Source organism: Lissotriton helveticus, chromosome 9 (genome assembly GCF_964261635.1).
Source record: "Lissotriton helveticus chromosome 9, aLisHel1.1, whole genome shotgun sequence".
NCBI lineage: Eukaryota > Metazoa > Chordata > Amphibia > Caudata > Salamandridae > Lissotriton > Lissotriton helveticus.
Window position 1 is genome coordinate 959,057,998 of NC_136070.1, and position 16,995 is coordinate 959,074,992.

The 16,995-nt window shown below is 40.2% G+C and overlaps 1 protein-coding gene across 1 annotated transcript in view; it reads right to left on the reverse strand.

Moving 5' to 3' along the window:
- Window positions 1-16,995, reverse strand: part of RBM5 (RNA binding motif protein 5) — a 277,566-nt gene that overhangs the window by 213,489 nt on the left and 47,082 nt on the right. Inside the window, exons 5-7 of the mRNA XM_078661241.1 lie at window positions 13,906-13,975; window positions 13,065-13,138; window positions 6,475-6,558 (exon numbers count right to left, since the gene is read on the reverse strand). Of these exons, the coding sequence (XP_078517367.1) occupies window positions 6,475-6,558; window positions 13,065-13,138; window positions 13,906-13,975 (228 nt within the window). The remainder of the gene's footprint in view (window positions 1-6,474; window positions 6,559-13,064; window positions 13,139-13,905; window positions 13,976-16,995) is intronic.

Genomic DNA, 16,995 nt, shown 5'->3' on the forward strand with positions numbered 1-16,995 from the left:
TAAGCCTTTTGAGAGAAAAGATCAAACAAACACTAAACCTAGGTCAAAGAGCACATGACTGACAAAGAGCTATTTGGATTTTTAAACAGAACATATGGCTCCAATTATCTTACATGTACAGAAATCAGCAGGAGATTAAAGAGTTTGATAAAACATAGGCTAGGAAACAATTTAATTACTACAAAAAAAAAACACAATTTTGATAAAATAAATTCTGTGGGTTCTCATTACTACTGTTTTACGAAACACTTTAGCTCACTCTACTGGCTGAAGGAATTGCAAGTAAGAACATGTCTTACTTAGAAGTTCAAAATTAAGATAAATGCTACTCACCAGTATGCATCTGTTCTTGGTATGTAGAGCTGCAGAGTTACACTGTGCAGAGATCGCCACCTAGTGTTGGGCCTGGATGTTTGCAGTGGTTTGTCCTGAAAAGTCTTTGGAAGTCACAAGATAGGTAGCTCATCCTTTGGCAATAGTGCGCATGAGCATCGGCTCCATCCTTAAATTGTTTTTCGCCAGCAGGGAAATGGAGTTTTGTAAGAAACAGGAAGGATGCTCATGTAAGCTGCATCTAATTAAGATAATACTGGAATAGATAAAGGTAGCCGGGGAGGCAGGTGGGCGTGTGTAACTCTGCACCTCTACATGCCAAGAACAGATGCATACTGGTAAGTAGCATTTTCCGTTTGAGACATATGAGCTGCAGATTACACACTGTGCATAGATTGTATAGCAGTACCCACTCTTAGCGGCGACTAGCCGTATCTGTTGCAGTAGTTTGAAACAGTGTTTTAAGTACAGCCTGGCCCACAGTAGCTGGTCGTTTAGTTTGCACATCTACACAATAGTGTTTTGTGAATGTGTGCGGTGTAGACCATGTAGCTGCTTTGCAGATGTCATCTAAGGGAATGTTCCCTAAAAATGCCATTGAAGCCCCTATCTTTCTAGTAGAATGGGCTTTAGGAGGAACAGATAATGTACGTTTAGCTTTGTGGTAGCAAATCTGTATACATTTGACAGTCCACCTAGCTATCCCAGATTTTGATATGGGTTGGTTTTGTGTGGTGGTGAGAGACACAAAAAGCGGTTTAGTTTTAGGAAAGGGTTGTGTTCTTTCAATGTAGTAAAGCAATGCTCTTTTGACATCTAAGGTATAAAGAGCTCTTTCTACGACTGTTTGTGGCTGCGAGAAGAATACGGGCAGCTCTACAGATTGATTGAGATGGAAGGGCGAAATGACTTTTGGAAGGAATTTAGGATTGGTAAGGAGAACAACCTTATTATGATGCATTTGCAGAAAAGGTTCTTGAATGGTTAATGCTTGTAGCTCACTAACTCTTCTTAGAGAAGTAATAGCTACTAGGAAAGCAACTTTCCAAGTTAAGAATTGCAGTTCACATCTATGTAGAGGTTCAAAGGGGGGGTCCCATTAACCGTGTGAGAACAAGGTTTAAATTCCACACAGGTGAAGGTGGTGTTCTGGAAGGAATTATTCTTTTGAGACCATACATAAAAGCTTTCATGGCAGGTACTCTAAAAAGTGATAGATGTCTATTGTGTAGGTATGCTGCAATGGCAGCAAGATGCAGTCTAATAGATGTGTACGCTAAGTTACATCATTGGAGGTGTAGTAAGTATCCTATGATGTGTTGAATAGGCACATCTAGAGGATTGATGTCGTTATGGCAGTACATCACAAAACGTTTCTACTTGGCTGCATAACATGCTCTAGAGGTGGGACGTCTAGATCCTTTAATAACGTTCATACAGTCAGGAGGAAGGATAAGATAACTGAACTCTAGGACCTGAGGAGCCAGATCGCTAGGTTGAGCTGAGCTGGGTCTGGGTGCCTGATCTCTCCATGGTTCTGGGTTAGTAAGCGTGAAGACCAGTATAGCTTTTGGTGCGGTACCACAGAAAGTTGCAGCAGTGTGGTGTACCACTGTTGTCTGGGCCAAGTTGGAGCAACTAGAATGAGAGTGATGGAATGTTGCTGAAGTTTGCGCACCACTAATGGAAGCAGTGAGAGGTGGAAAAGCGTACGCAAATTTGCCAGACCAGTTCATCCATATCGCATTGCCTTTGGACAGCGGGTGTGGATACCTGACGGCGAAGCTTGGGCATTTTCGTGGGTGGCGAAGAAGTCTATCTGAGGTTGTCCCCACATCTGAAAGAACGGTTGAAGAACTTGTGGATTAAGTTCCCACTCGTGGATCTGTTGTGTCTGACGGCTTAATAGATCGGCTATGGTGTTTTGTACTCCTGGAACATGTTGGGCTAAGAGGAAGATGTTCAGAGGTATAGCCCATCTCCATATCGGCTGCGCTAACAGAGTTGCAGAGAGTGTGTCGCTCCTTGTTTGTTTATGTAGTACATGGCTGTCATGTCTGTGCGGACTAAGACAGCTTTGCCTGATATGTGCTTTTGGAATGCTTCTAGGGCTAGAAAGATGGCTAGTAACTCCAGGTGGTTGATGTGGAGTAACTTTTGTTGAGGTGTCCACCTGCCCTGCATGGTGTGCTGCAGGAGGTGGGCTGCCCAGCCAGAGATGGTTCTGCTGTCATAACTATTGAAGTCTCTCAGTGTGCACCCTGGTGAGAGGGTGTGACCGAAGCCTTTTTGGAGGGTGTCGAGGAAGGGTCGGGGGTTGACGTGTGTACTTACGACCCTCTGTGCCGGAGTGATGTTCGACGTCTGAGTCGTCGGCCTCGGAGTTGCCGTCGACGCCATGTTGTTGCTCCTGCTCTGGCACGTCAATGCCCTCTTGGAAAATATCGTCCGGGACCGAAGATGAGCGAGACGTGGTTCTTCGAGCTAGTCGGTCCTGAATAGTCTTCATGGAGCGGAAGGAGGCACAAGCGGAACAGTCTCTGGTCTCGTGCTCCGGTGAGAGGCAAAGGTTGTACACCTCAAGTAGATCGGTGTGGGGAAACCTCGACTCACATTGAGGACACTTCTTCAATGGCGTCCTTTCCATGAGCCAGAGAGTAAGGCCCAGGTAGGCTCAAAGGGCTTCGTCAACGACCGGAATCGAAGACTTTGAAGTTGTGAAGAGTCACGTCAATGGGAAGCGCAATCGAGACAATACCGTCGAACTGGGTGAGGATCGCGCGCTGAAGGAAAATCTGTTCCAAACCAGAGCGCAGAAAACACATCCGAGCCCGATGGCGGGAAAAAAAATCTAAGGATGGAGCCGATGCCCATGCGTACTATTGTCCAAAGGAGGAGTCACCTATCTCGTGACTTCCAAGGACTTAGCAGCACAAAAAACAACTGCAAACATCCGGGCCCAACACTAGGTGGCAATCTATGCAGTGTGTAATCAGAAGCTCATATGGCCTGAACACACATGAACTATAAAGATTAAACTGAGTTCTCTTGGCAATATAAGTCTTCCAAGAAGAAAACTCTTTGAAGATACTTTTAAAACTTTTTTATAGGAGCACTCTTAAACGGACTTCTGAACCAGATCTCAACATATGTAGAAGATAATGGAGATCTGCTTCTTTAACAGTCCGATTAACATTTTTTTGGGTACACTAGATCTAGATTCGATCTACTTGAAAAATTACCAAAACCTGCTTAAGGACAATTAGCCTTTCTTGGCATATTGCTGGAGGTTTTTCAGACATGCAAATCGCCATATTTCTTGGATTCTGGAGACAACATCCTGACGCCTGAGGAAGTCGGTGTGCTGAGGAGATTCTCAAATGACCTAACATGCAATAACAGTCCAGAAACCACAAGGGACATGCTCAATCCGGGGCTATTCACACTTATCACCAAGATCTGCAACAACCCAGAATAAACACTGCATTTTCAGGCTTTTCAATAAAGCACATGCACCCAAACATTTTTTTCTGTGTCAAGCATTTTGCTACCCTTAACAAGAAAACTGAATACAGGAATGGCACCTTTTTCCACCAACGCTAGGTGGCCATTTTTCTGAGGCGCTGGATCAGTCTGTGGTTACTGAGCAGTACCCTATTAGGGTACTGTAGTCTATCAGAGTCACCTGTTATATAGTAGCAGACTGCAACAGATTGACAAATGTAATCCTTTTGGAGATTTGGACTCGGAGTAGTGAGAAAAAGGATTGCTCCAGGTAATGTAACCCTCAACATCACAAATGTTGAGTCAATGGAAAAGAGGATTTCATAAACATTATTAAAACCTTAGGGCCAACGATCCAGTCTTGCTTAAAAAGGGAGCAAGAGGGACAGAGTCCAAACTGAATACAGGATTCAGAACCCGAATCGGAACCGGAATCCATTTGGAACACTCTGGTAGCGCCAATAACCTGCACATTACTCAGCAAGGTTTCGGATGTACCCCATGTCAGTATCAGCAAGATTTCTGATGTACCCCATGTCAGTAAGGGGCAATCTACAACGTTAATGTCACAGCAATGCTCCCATGTGGTAAAATACCAAAGTAGTCCTAATTCTAGGTAGGATCAGATGTGCGGGGAGACAGTATTCACACAGTCTATAAGGTGCCTTTTGACTGCAAGAGGGGCATCTCCAAATCCACAAATTGCAGTCAAATTTTACATTGGTGGTGCACCTACCGGATCAGTAGCAACTAGGGAAGCCTACTGTCTATCCAGGACAAAGACTTTTAGGGTTATACAACAGCAACTTCAACTAGCACATTCTTCAGAACAATGAAGGCTAAAATGATGACTAACAGCATCACAATCAGAGTGAACATCCCCAGCGACAGATCTAGATGCCAGGACTGTGCAGGTAGACCTCCTCCCAGTCCTTCTGGGGTCAGACAGAGTGGTTTACAAATATACATTCTCCGAGAAGAGCAGGCATGAGGCATGCTCTGTCCCAGATCTATTCCAGTGACGGTCTGCGATAGTGTGCCCTTCCACCCAGCCAATTCTCTTCGGTGAACCGCATTTACTTCCAAGGAGTTGAACTACAAAAACCTCCTAGTTCCAGGTAAATCCTAGTCCCCTGACATGCCCCTTAACAGATCATCAGCTTCCCTCAGGTACGAAGCCAGACAGGTGTGGAGGTGGGTAGGAAGAAAGGAAGTACTACTCTTCCCAGGCTACAAAAGGAAGGCAAATCCACAGGCATCCCAGACATGGACGCAAGCTGAAGAAAGAATGGCAAACACATAGGGTCCAGTTTTGCACCTGTGCTTAGGCTTCAGGTTTGGAGAGGAAGGCCAAACAAAGTAAACAGCAGGCATCCACCAAGAGCAAACGACAACCTGCAGAGTAATCTGCTCTTGCAGTCATGCAAAAGGTGTTCAAGGGGCACAAACCATCTTCCAGGCTGCAGGATGAATGAAACCTAGTAAACACCCCGTAAAGAAAGGAAAGGTTATCCTTTTCCCTGAGAGCCACCTCGGTCATTTAAAAAGGGACCATAGCGACTCCATAATCGCAGAGAGTCAACTTTGGGTTTACAGTCTTCAACTATTTATGTAAAGCTCTGAGATTTTTTTTGATCTGCTCAGCTTGCAACCTCTAGATTACTTCAGATATTTTTGGTTACTGCTCAGCTCACTGAAATGTTGAGCACTTCCAGTAGTGCCACAGATTACAGAGTCAACTAAAGGAAAAGCACAAAGCAAGTCCGAAATAAAAAGTCAAGCAAGTTGGTACAGACGTGAAGAGGACTAACCCAATACCTGGTGTTGGTCTTTGGAAATACACTAAAATTGTTTCTGCAAGCTGGATGATCTCATAGCCTCATAGATTAGTATAGGTTATGATCATAGATTGAGCAAATGCAAAATAAGGGATCCTGCAGTCTTTATTAATTCACTCCTGTAATGATATTGTGTTGTAGCAGTCATGAGATTGAAGTAGCATATTCAGATTCAGATGTGCTGGTGTTGAACATACAATTATTCATGGGATTTCACAGTACTTGGGAATGTAAAAGCATCACTTACCATGGTTTTTATATATCTATTAGAGTGGTCTGCATTACAATGTCAATATAGTCCAAAATCGCCAGAGACCATGAACAAAGCTGATAGCCTGTGAAGGATAACTTACCACATTCTACATAAGCAAATACACAACACATATTTAAAGTGTTAAACAGGCTTTGGCAAAGCCAATAGGTCTGGGTTTAACATACTAAATTCAGCATTAGCACAGAGCAAGACACAGGAGGGAGTCAGCAGAAGGCATAAACTAGTAACTATGTTGTAGTCGAGCACTTAAGTGGGGACATACAATTACACCCAGTCAACTGCATTGAGGGACGAATGCTCCACTGGGCTGAACAAACATGGCTTACAAAGTCACAACCTAAGAACTACAAGAGACAGGTGAAAGAAATCCAATGGGTTAAAGGTCAGATCCACAGCTCATTATGAATACAGTTAACAACAAATCTATTTGAGAGCTTCACGGTCATAACCCAGACCAAAAGAGGGCTTTGTAATCTGTTCAATGGGAAAGTTTCATAGAACAATTAAAAGAAACAGAAAATATACCTTGCTACACAGCCAATCTTCAAACTTTGGCCTGGGGTTGCTGTAGTGCATGGTAATGTTCTTTCCTTGAATAACCAATTTATTCTGAAAAAAGAAGAATGTTCAGTTATTTCAATTTCAAAGAGCACATGTTAATTTTTCCCAGGGCAGAGCACTCTTCGGAGGAATCAATGCTCCAGACTTAGACAATATTGGGAGGATGTGGGAGGACCAACCACAACCATCTAGTCTCTGCCCAACCAGTTCTTCAGAGGCAGAGGGTAGTCAGGATGGGATGTTTAGGAAAGCAGATGGAGTTCTGGGTGCATGAAAGTGTTGGATCCCTGAAATGCTAAAAGTGGACTTTGGAGTCAAAATCTGTTTGAAGAGACAGACTAATCCCGCTGCTGTGAGCATTACCCAAATCCTCTTCAATGTTCCTATTTGCTCAGCTATATTCGGACTAAAGAGCCACTCTAGTTTTGGTTACTGTTAACAATTCCTCACTCCCAATCACCCTGAAGTCTTAATGTAGGGATTGCAGATGTAGGACAGTAGACATTTAAATGCAAGATGCTATTTATTTAGTATACTAGAAAATGTAAATGGACTGTTTACATAAAGTGGATGAACAGTGGGATTCTTTATTTATCCCTTAATTTGTACTAATAGGTGGACAGTGACAGCTTAACTCTAACCAGAAGCCACTCAAATTCATATAAAGGCTGTAAATAGACAAACAGCATCCAACTTAAATCCACTGACATTTCTTTGTAACAACTTACAATGAAGTAGTCATCCATAATATTACGAGGATTAGAGACTCAAGCAACTTGCAATTTTGAAACCACAAACTAACACCAATTAATATCTTCTACTCTGAAATCATTCTTAAGGCTTTGCCAAATTAACTAGCTTCTGTTGCCCAAGACAATATACTGGCATAAAAATGACAGACATATCCTGTCAGTGTATCAAGTCAACCCATAGTCCACATCAAGTCCATCTAAGAAAACTAAGATGTTTCTCAAGTAACTAACAAATTTAGAACGCAAGGCTCCAGGTCATATGTCCACACCATTACTATTGAGCAATAATCCTAATTAAAAAAAAAGAAGCACAATATACTATAGTCTACAAATGGTAAAGAATAGACCTTTCAAGGTTTGCAATCAGGCAAAATAAGCCATTCAATAAATGTGTTTCTGGACAAAAGAGGTCAGATCTTCATGTAGAAAAGACTTAAAAATATAACCAAATGATTATACCCAGACTATAAACGAACATAAACACATACATTGAAGCATCTTTGTTAAAGGATACTTCGAGAATAGTATCAGTTTCACCTGCGAACCCCATGAAAATGGTGGAGTAAGGGAACTGTGCGGCAAATTACAAGCACATTTTTAAAAATAAGCGACTCCTCACCATGTATAGTTACAAGTTGCTCTAAATTTCAGAGGAAGCACCAATTTTAGAACACAGGGGTAAACTTGCTGTGTCAGTGCTATAAAAACAGTCACATTACCCAACAAATATTTAAACTCAAAGACCAAAGTGGAATAAGGAGTCTAACTGCCTAAACAATCACAATGTTTTGAATGCCAGCGCTAGCTCATTTTATATAGATTGCCAACAACTGTCAAAGACTCCACAGACTTGTCAAGCATCTACTGTGAGATGATTACTAAATGCTTAAGTGTTGGGTGAAAAGGAGCAGGCTATGCAGTACTTGGCACACATTTATATACGTGGGCAAAATTACAAACCCACCCACCCCTCGCCTATTAACCACCAGCAGGGACAATTGGAGGTGACTCGTACGAATTCCTTTTACAGTGGATTCCTATGTGACTTTTCACCAGATTTCTCATGGAGTGATAGTATTTGCGTTCTCAATGAGACCTCAATATAGCTCTGTATACATTAAAATTAACTGCTTCTTAGAGAAAGTAGTCGAATCAATGCTTAGCCACTTAGTATAATTTATAAACCAAGTTGGACATCTGAAAAGGAGATAAGGGAGGTGGTATCTAGGCTCACACCTTGCGGGTAGATATTGCTGGTAGAGGATAGCCTTCAAAATATTTCTTTAACACTAGGAGAACAAGCAGAGAGAAATTGGAAATAAGTTCCAAAATCTTGGGCAGTCCATGAGTATGCAATTTTTTATATTTCTAAGGACAATTCTAACTTCCAATAGTAGGTATCTAGTAAATTATGCAGCCCCAATCAAAGGGAATGGAAACTTGAATCTGAAAAAGGAGGTAAATTAGCATGGGGTAATGTAGTCAAACTATGCAGACTGCTTTGGGGAGTGGGGAGGATCATTGTGGTGTAGGGGGAAACTGGAGAACAAATGCAAGGAGTTCTCTTACTATAACTTTGCAATGGGAGGGTGAAATTGGCAGAGGCATGTTTGAACACTGGGCGAAATTCGACATTTGTGGGTGAATGTGTAAATGGACCTAAACTACTCTCCTTTCTGGCACATCATCAGATTGGTCATCTCCTGTGCGTTACTGCCAGGAAGGGCTTTGCTTGGCAGTTCGGGCTGGGCTATTCCGACTGGAGAAGGGTCAAGTGATTTACATATAGCTGGGTCCAAACTGAGACGGCTCGGTGTGCAAAATAACGATGGAATGGGATGCGGCCAAGAATTACCTGTGGCTGAGATAAATTCAAGAATTCCATCCATCCCTTTCTTGTATACTTCTGCATTGATAAGGACAGCACTGTTGAAGGGATCTTAAACTTCAAGGTATTAAAAAGCACAAGAGGTTTGGTTGCAGTGGGTCATCTAACAAAAGGTGCGTTCAACAATGGAAAGGAAAATAGCCAGAGACGCTCGTAGGTTCCTGAATATTCTCCCCGTCCATCTCCAGCAAAATACATGTCTATGACTTGAGCATAGTTATGATTGAGAACAAAGCCTAAAAAAAAAGGGCTGGTCGATTTTGCAATCCTGGAGCAAAGTCTTCAAGTCCAAAAAAAATGCATTCATAAATGCATTCAGAGTTTAAAGAGTACATTTTTATTAGCCTTAGAAGGAGGACCACATCTCAAACAAGGCCTCAAAAGTGGAGTTCTAAGTCACTCCAATGAACTGCAGGTCCAGCTAATAATGTCTAAGCAAAACCACAAATATTTTTTAAAACGAGTGACATTTTAATTAAGAATTGTAGTCGCCCAATAGGGGAACTATTCATAGTATGCAAATAAAGTTTTAATGCTAGAGAACGGACAATGACACAAAGTGCCTAAGAGATCCAAGACAAGTGACTAGAGTCATAGGCAGTTCCACAGTTAAATGCATTATGACAGGCTACCCAGAATATTTTTCAATTGAATGCGACTTGGACATTACATTTTGCATCCAGGAACAGAATCAAAGAGGGCTTAGCTTTGGTTGTTAGGGTATCAGTTTTATGTTGGTAGTTCAAGAGTTATCTTTTATACGTAGCTAAGGAGATTGTTACAACTGAAGAGATTGCTTCAGAAGAACAGAACTGTCATTTACTGTTTGACTTCTTGGGTTTACAACGGCATAGGTCATCTTGAATCGTGTTTTTTAGATGTCTGCAGTGTATTAGATTTTGATGAGTGCCTAAGATAAAATATTTAACATAGAAGGAATGCCAACAAGAGAAGACGCAGCTCCCTACTTCAGCACAAAGATAATTGGATACGCCTGATGGTTACAAAAGATATGGTGGAGGGAAAGCAGTGATTAGTGTAAGCATCAGGATTGTATGCAGAGAATTCAGAAGGAGTGTAAAGGATTGTGGGATAGATGAAAGTTTATGTAATTAGTCTGTTAAGCTGCAGCCTTCAAAAATAACAAACAAAAACATGGCTAAATAGCAGCTAACATTCACTGGCACGTTTGTTTTGTAGCAAAATCACTTGGAAGATATCCAACACTGCCTGAATCAACTGATGGCAAAAAACTGCGGTGGAAATACAATTACAGCGGAGGACCTTTACTTATACACAAAAACGTTTAGCCTTAAGTATGGGAAAATTCACAATGAGCTAGATTGTTTAATGCAGTGCCACACCACAATTTTGCTGATTTGGGTAACAGCTCAGGAAAGGATATGCAGAATTGAGAGGACTTCAATGGAAACAAGTCAGTAAAATGCTAATAAGCAGCACTGGCAAGTAATTAAACACGCACCGAAGGGGCTCAGTTAAGCTTCACAGAAATGCATCAATGGAGAGAGACAGATATATCATTAAACCTCCACACTACAGGCAAGTCTCATTTTCTGATGTGAAATTGATAAGCTCTTGCAGCTTAAATGCACAAATTAAAACTATTAGGAGCGTTTTACGTTGTTTTTTTTAAAATAAAAGTGTATGGCCCATTACACCGTTCTTTTGCAGACTTCAAAAGGTCCTAACATAGATTCAACAGACTGATAAACGCTTCTAGGACCATTTTGTAATGAAAGGTATTGCAGGAGTATCTGATTACTACTCAAACTGAAGAGGGGGGGGGTGGCACAATAGCTCTTAACATTGAAGTAGCTAATTCCCTCATAGCCGCTGCCCTAAAACAACATACAAGTCAAAATCCGGTTATGTTGAGCTTTTATGAGCACAAACAAGTAGACTGAATGGAAACAACTGGAGGAAGATGGCTGATACTTCTAGCTTGTAAATGGCATGATTTTACCATATCTGTTGGGCCTCACATCTTAAACATCCACATACCTCAGCAGGGTATACCATCCACATCTGTAAACCTAGCTTATAAAAAAAACTATCACTCTGGAACACAAATAATGACGGCTGGTTTTCCTGGATCTCAGGCTAATTTTTCCTTGCAGAAGGGTGTTCGTTAGTGAGAAGTGAAAAACAGGGTTTCTTTTCTTGATCTTTGTGGTTGGGAATTAATTTGAAATTAGCATGTAAAATTAAAAGATGTTCAACATCTGACCTTGACAAGAAGCCTGTATCATCCAGAGATTCAGGTAATAGTACATGTCAATTTTTTTTCTCCCCTGAAGCGCATTCACCTAAAGGTAGACAACCTTGCCTTTAAGTCCGGTTTATCAAGTGGATCTATGAGACAATCGTGCAGGAGGAAAGATTAACTCTCCTCTTCCTATGAGGAGTTGGAACGGTATCAGTATTATATAACTGAACAGCCATTTAAGCACTTGTGGTTCTACATCTACACTGATGTATTGTGCCTTAACTACAACTGTCCATTTTAGCCGTATCAGCAAAGGAGCAATATGGGTAGAGATATGCCACATTTATCATAAGGAAAGTCCTTTCCTTGTTGAGATTTTGTGGGACTGAAAACGCTTACCACCTTTTGTTAATCAGGAAAGTGCTTCTAAGAATTATAAGCAGCACAGTTTTGTGTGTGATGCTTTTGGAGCAGACACCAAGGCCATCCACGCTTTGAATGATAGCGCTGTGAAAAAGATCACTGCGACTTATTACTACCAAGTGACTTTCACACACAACATCCTAACCTAATCCCACTTTTATTAGTGTGCTGGCTGTTGTTGCAGACCAAGAAAAGAACTTCACCTGAACATTTCAGAAAATATCCACTATACCAAAGTTAAGCTTTGAGCACAGTAACCAAGACGGTGGTAATAAGATACTAGATCTTGGACTGCTTCAAGAAGCAGCCTAAAGTACAGCTACAAATCCACCGCGCATACACACCAGCTTTACACCTAGATTACAAAAAATATCTTTTTAAGTGCTGAGAGTACTGCCTTCCACTGCCCATGGAACTCAAATACAAAATTCTAAAGTAAGCATTTCTCAGGTCGTACTCATCTAAATCCACTCGTGTTTGACAAGACACCCAAGCCAGACAGACCAAGGAAATGAGTATAGACGTATTATTTTTAATAAAAATAAAAAACATATTGCATGAGGATAATTAAAAGGAAGCAGGCCATGTAAAAAAATGAAAACCCCAAACACTGCGGATTAAAATGGAACGATGTAAACTCTTGGAGCAAGATGCACTTCACTCAGAAGACATAACCTTTCAAAAAGTAGCAGAGTACAACCAGTAAGGGTGACTAGGAGGAGGCTAGGCTGATGGTAAGACTTCACTTTACCTAAATTGCTATACATATTTATTATCACTCAATAGCTGCACATCCACGAAGGACTTCGGGAAACTAGATTCATGAGTAACACCGAATATGAAGGATCATTTGAGAGCAGTGTTGCTGATCTGCGGGACTACTGGTACAAAACGCAATATAACACTTGCATTTGTCTTGAATCTTTCTGTGGCATTCCATAAACTTAATAGGTCACATTTAAACAAATGCTTCATGTATAGTTAGAAATGTATGTTAATTATTATGGTTCACTGAAGGGTTGGATATTGCCCAGTGTCAATGTAAAAAAACAAAAGCAGGTCTACTTGGCAAGAAACACCGCTAAACTAATCCTAATTGTATGCTTCATTATCACATTTCTAAGTTCATAATTTTAATATATACAAAGCTTTATTTAAAGTCACTTTTGCAACAAACCACTCCTTTCACCAGGATTCACCCCCTTTTAAAATGCACAGTATTGTTCCACTTTCAGGAATATCTAGATTTGGTGATTGAAGCAACCTGATTGGCTTCCATCCAGCTGGTAGCATCTTGCAAGTCATAAAACTCCACGAAGGCGAACCCACGGCTTACACCTAGAGACAGCATTCAGATAATAGACGGGATATTTGTGTTAGTCAGTTCCTTTAAAAACAAGTGAATCTCTCCAACTGCTTCACACCCTCATGACAGCCAACTCATGAAGCAGCACTTTAAAAGGGACTTCAACGTTCCTAATAAGCAGTGTTTTTTTGCCGTGGCAAGGACAACATAGTCCTTCATAACTAGTCAACTTTCACTAAGATAACCCCTTTAAAATAACCATGCATGTGCAAACAAGATCAGAAATACATACTTACCAGTTACTTTTAACACCCTCCCTGCCCACCCACAAATACTAAAAACAAAAGAATAAAAACTATGCAGGCAAACACGTGAGGAAATCTCAAAGATATTTGCAAAGGCACAATCTTGGAGATCGCTCAGTGGCCATTCTGGCACTTCCCTGCACAAAATCAGAGTTCAGATACCTGTCTGCAAGAGCAAGAGCACCTTTCGGGCAGAGCACTGTGCAGCTACAATACCTAGTGTTAACTTGACTGAAGTCTACACTACAACTCTTTGCCAAATGAGTCAATAGTGGTTTGACTTGGAAGGCCTTGTAAAAAAAATTGGAAGGCGCAAGGATAGGGTATGAAAAGACTTAAAATGCAAAGACTTTGAAAGTAAAATCTATGTTTTTTTCCAACAATTCCTATGCCACGGCAAACTAACGTGCTTGCTGGCTTGCAGCGGTTTATTCTTCCATAGGTGTGAAATAAGGGACCAGTTTAAAGCACGCTGCATGCAGGATTAATCTCACCTGTTTTTCTCTTCATAAGTCTCACATCTGCAGGCTGTGGGCCTTCAAAGGATTCCACAAGTTCACGAATCTAGAAAACATGCAAGTAAGCAAGGATGACATGACTGTGTAATATTTAACATCAGAACTGAACAAAGACTCATTAAAACGAATGAAAGTAATTTAGAAATATGGCATGAACTAACATTTTTAAATCTCAGTGTTTACAAAAGAAATAAAAATATGAACGCCAACAATAACCAAGCACGATTCCATCTGTAATATGGTGGAAACCTGTCCAAGGTGAACCTCCAGGTTTTTATTTTTTTCACCTCTCATTGAAACGCCCCCTCCCACCCCCAATATTGTGATAAGAAAGGATAAGTTACTTACCTGTAATCAGTTCTTTTACAGGGGTATACTCCGACAAACACAATGGTCCAGCCCAAACATGGGACCCCCTCGGAGCATATACTCTATATATATGGCTAACGAAGAAGACCATCTGGTCGAAACGCGTCGCCAATAAACAAATCTCTAACACGGACCCTGGAGTGCGAGTCTTTTGTGCTTCCCTAAACAAACATCGTGTGGGTGAACCTTTCTGGCGTGTGTATATATATATATATATATATATATATATATATATATATATATATATATATATATATACACACACACACATACATACACACATATATATATATACATACACACACATATATACATACATATTGTATTGTAATTGCATTTATATAGCGCTTACTACCCCTGACGAGGCGTCGAAGCGCTTTTTCGGCGGGTAGCACGCTACTCCGGGACCCACAGAGGATTAGTATAGTGAAACATGCAAGTACATTTTAAGTGGTAGATAGGTTAGTCAGTTATTTGGATTTGGAATGATAGCAGAAGGATAGAGTAGGACAAAGGTTTGTATTTATTTATCGCTCGCTTGTTGACGCATGCTATTCAGGGAGCCTATAAAGGATTAGTGGTGAATTAATATGGTGAAATATGAGGTAATTTCAGTGGTGGATATTAGTCTGTTACTTGGAGTGAGAAGGATAGCGGATGGATAAAAGGGTAAGAAAGATTAGCATTCATATAGCACTTGTTACCCCTGATGGGTGTTAAAGCGCTTTTCTGGCGAGTAGCACGCCACTCCGGAACCCATAAAGAATTAGTGTTGAAAATTAGTATAGTATAAAGATGAAGTAATTTGAGTAGTAGATATGTTATTCAGTTATTAGTATAGTTGAATATGGAATTTGAGAAGTGAACATGTTAGTCTGTTAATTTTGATTGAAAAAGGATAGTGGAGGGATAAAACAGTGAAGGATTTTTTTATTTTTTTATAAGTCTTAGCAGTAGGAAGAGGCTTTTGGACGAGTAAAAAGGAGTTTTGGAGGGAAGGAGTCAGAGGGCAGCATTTCTGGAGACACACACATATATATGTACATACACACATACATATACATACACACATATATATGTATATGTGTGTATATATATATATATATATATATGTGTATATATATATATATATATATATATATATATATATGTGTATATATATATATATGTGTATATATATATATATATATATGTATATATATATATATATATATGTATATATATATATATATATATATATATATATATATATATGTATATATATATATGTATATATATATATATATATATATATATATATATATATATATATATATATATATATATATATATATATATATATATATATATATATATATATATATATATATATATATATATATATATATATATATATATATATATATATATATATATATATATATATATATATATATATATATATATATATATATATATATATATATATATATATATATATATATATATATATATATACATACACACACACACACACAAAAAAAAGTCGCCTCTTGAAAAGAAACGACGAGAGACTCAGCGGGCAGTTAACAGGTAGGTTTATTCAGGATAATGTTGGCATGACGCGTTTCGGAATGTCTCCTTCATCAGATGCCTTGAAACCCCCAAGTTGACGCCGAATGCAGTCCCTCATTTATATGCATAGTGCATCCTCCTCATTGGTGGTAATTGCAGGACTGCAAGTTCCAGCATCCTTCATGACGGATGATGGAAAGGCTGCCAGAATCCAGAAAAGTTTCATGTGGGGCTGAATTGCCGTCCTTTACTACCCACGCCTTCTGCAGCCTCCGTGGTGGGCGCATCCGGGAAACACCGTGACAGTGCTCCGTGTCTCCCCGTGCAGTCACGGTCCCAATTAGGCCGGAAATTCACCCTCCTGTGGCCGCAGCGGACCAAGCACAATATCGCTCCCACGATTCACCTCCGTGTGTGTGTGTGTGTGTATATATATTTTTATTTATTTTGAAGGTTTTATATAGCGCGAACAAGATCTTTGCAGATAACAGAGCGCTTTACAGAGGCAGGTGGAAGGGTAGGGGAACAGGGAGCATAGTAAGGATGTAGATCATCAAGTTCATGTACAAAGCCACAATAATACAAATAGTACAGGTATGAGGTAGCATGGCCTAGTTGGGACTTGGGTCATCCAAAACAATGTAAATAAAACAGAAATAGAGGAAAATACATATATGTGGGATCAGGACTCTGAGCATTTTAGTCTAATACAAGTCAAAACACCCGTGCATAGGAATATATAGGCTATATAATAATAATATACTGGCAATACTGATCGACGCATTGTAAATCAAACGTAGTTGTTAAAGTGTATTTAGCCATAAGGATATTTTTGACTTCTTTCTTGAACAGAAGGGAGGAGGAGATGAGCCTGGTTTCCGGAGGAAGTGCGTTCCAGATCCTAGGCGCCATTCCTGAGAAGGAGCGTTTGTACGTTTTTTCCTTCCGGAATCTTCTCGGTTTCAGCAGAAGATTGTTTGTACTTCTGGTAGTTCTGAACCCGCCAGAAATTGTCAACTTATGTATGAGGTAGCTGGGTGATTTCAGGTGTATAGCCTTGTGCATCATGCAGGCAATTTTCAGCTGAATTCTGGCTTCAAGAGGTAGCCAGTTCAAGTATTTAAAGTCAGGGGAGATGTGCGA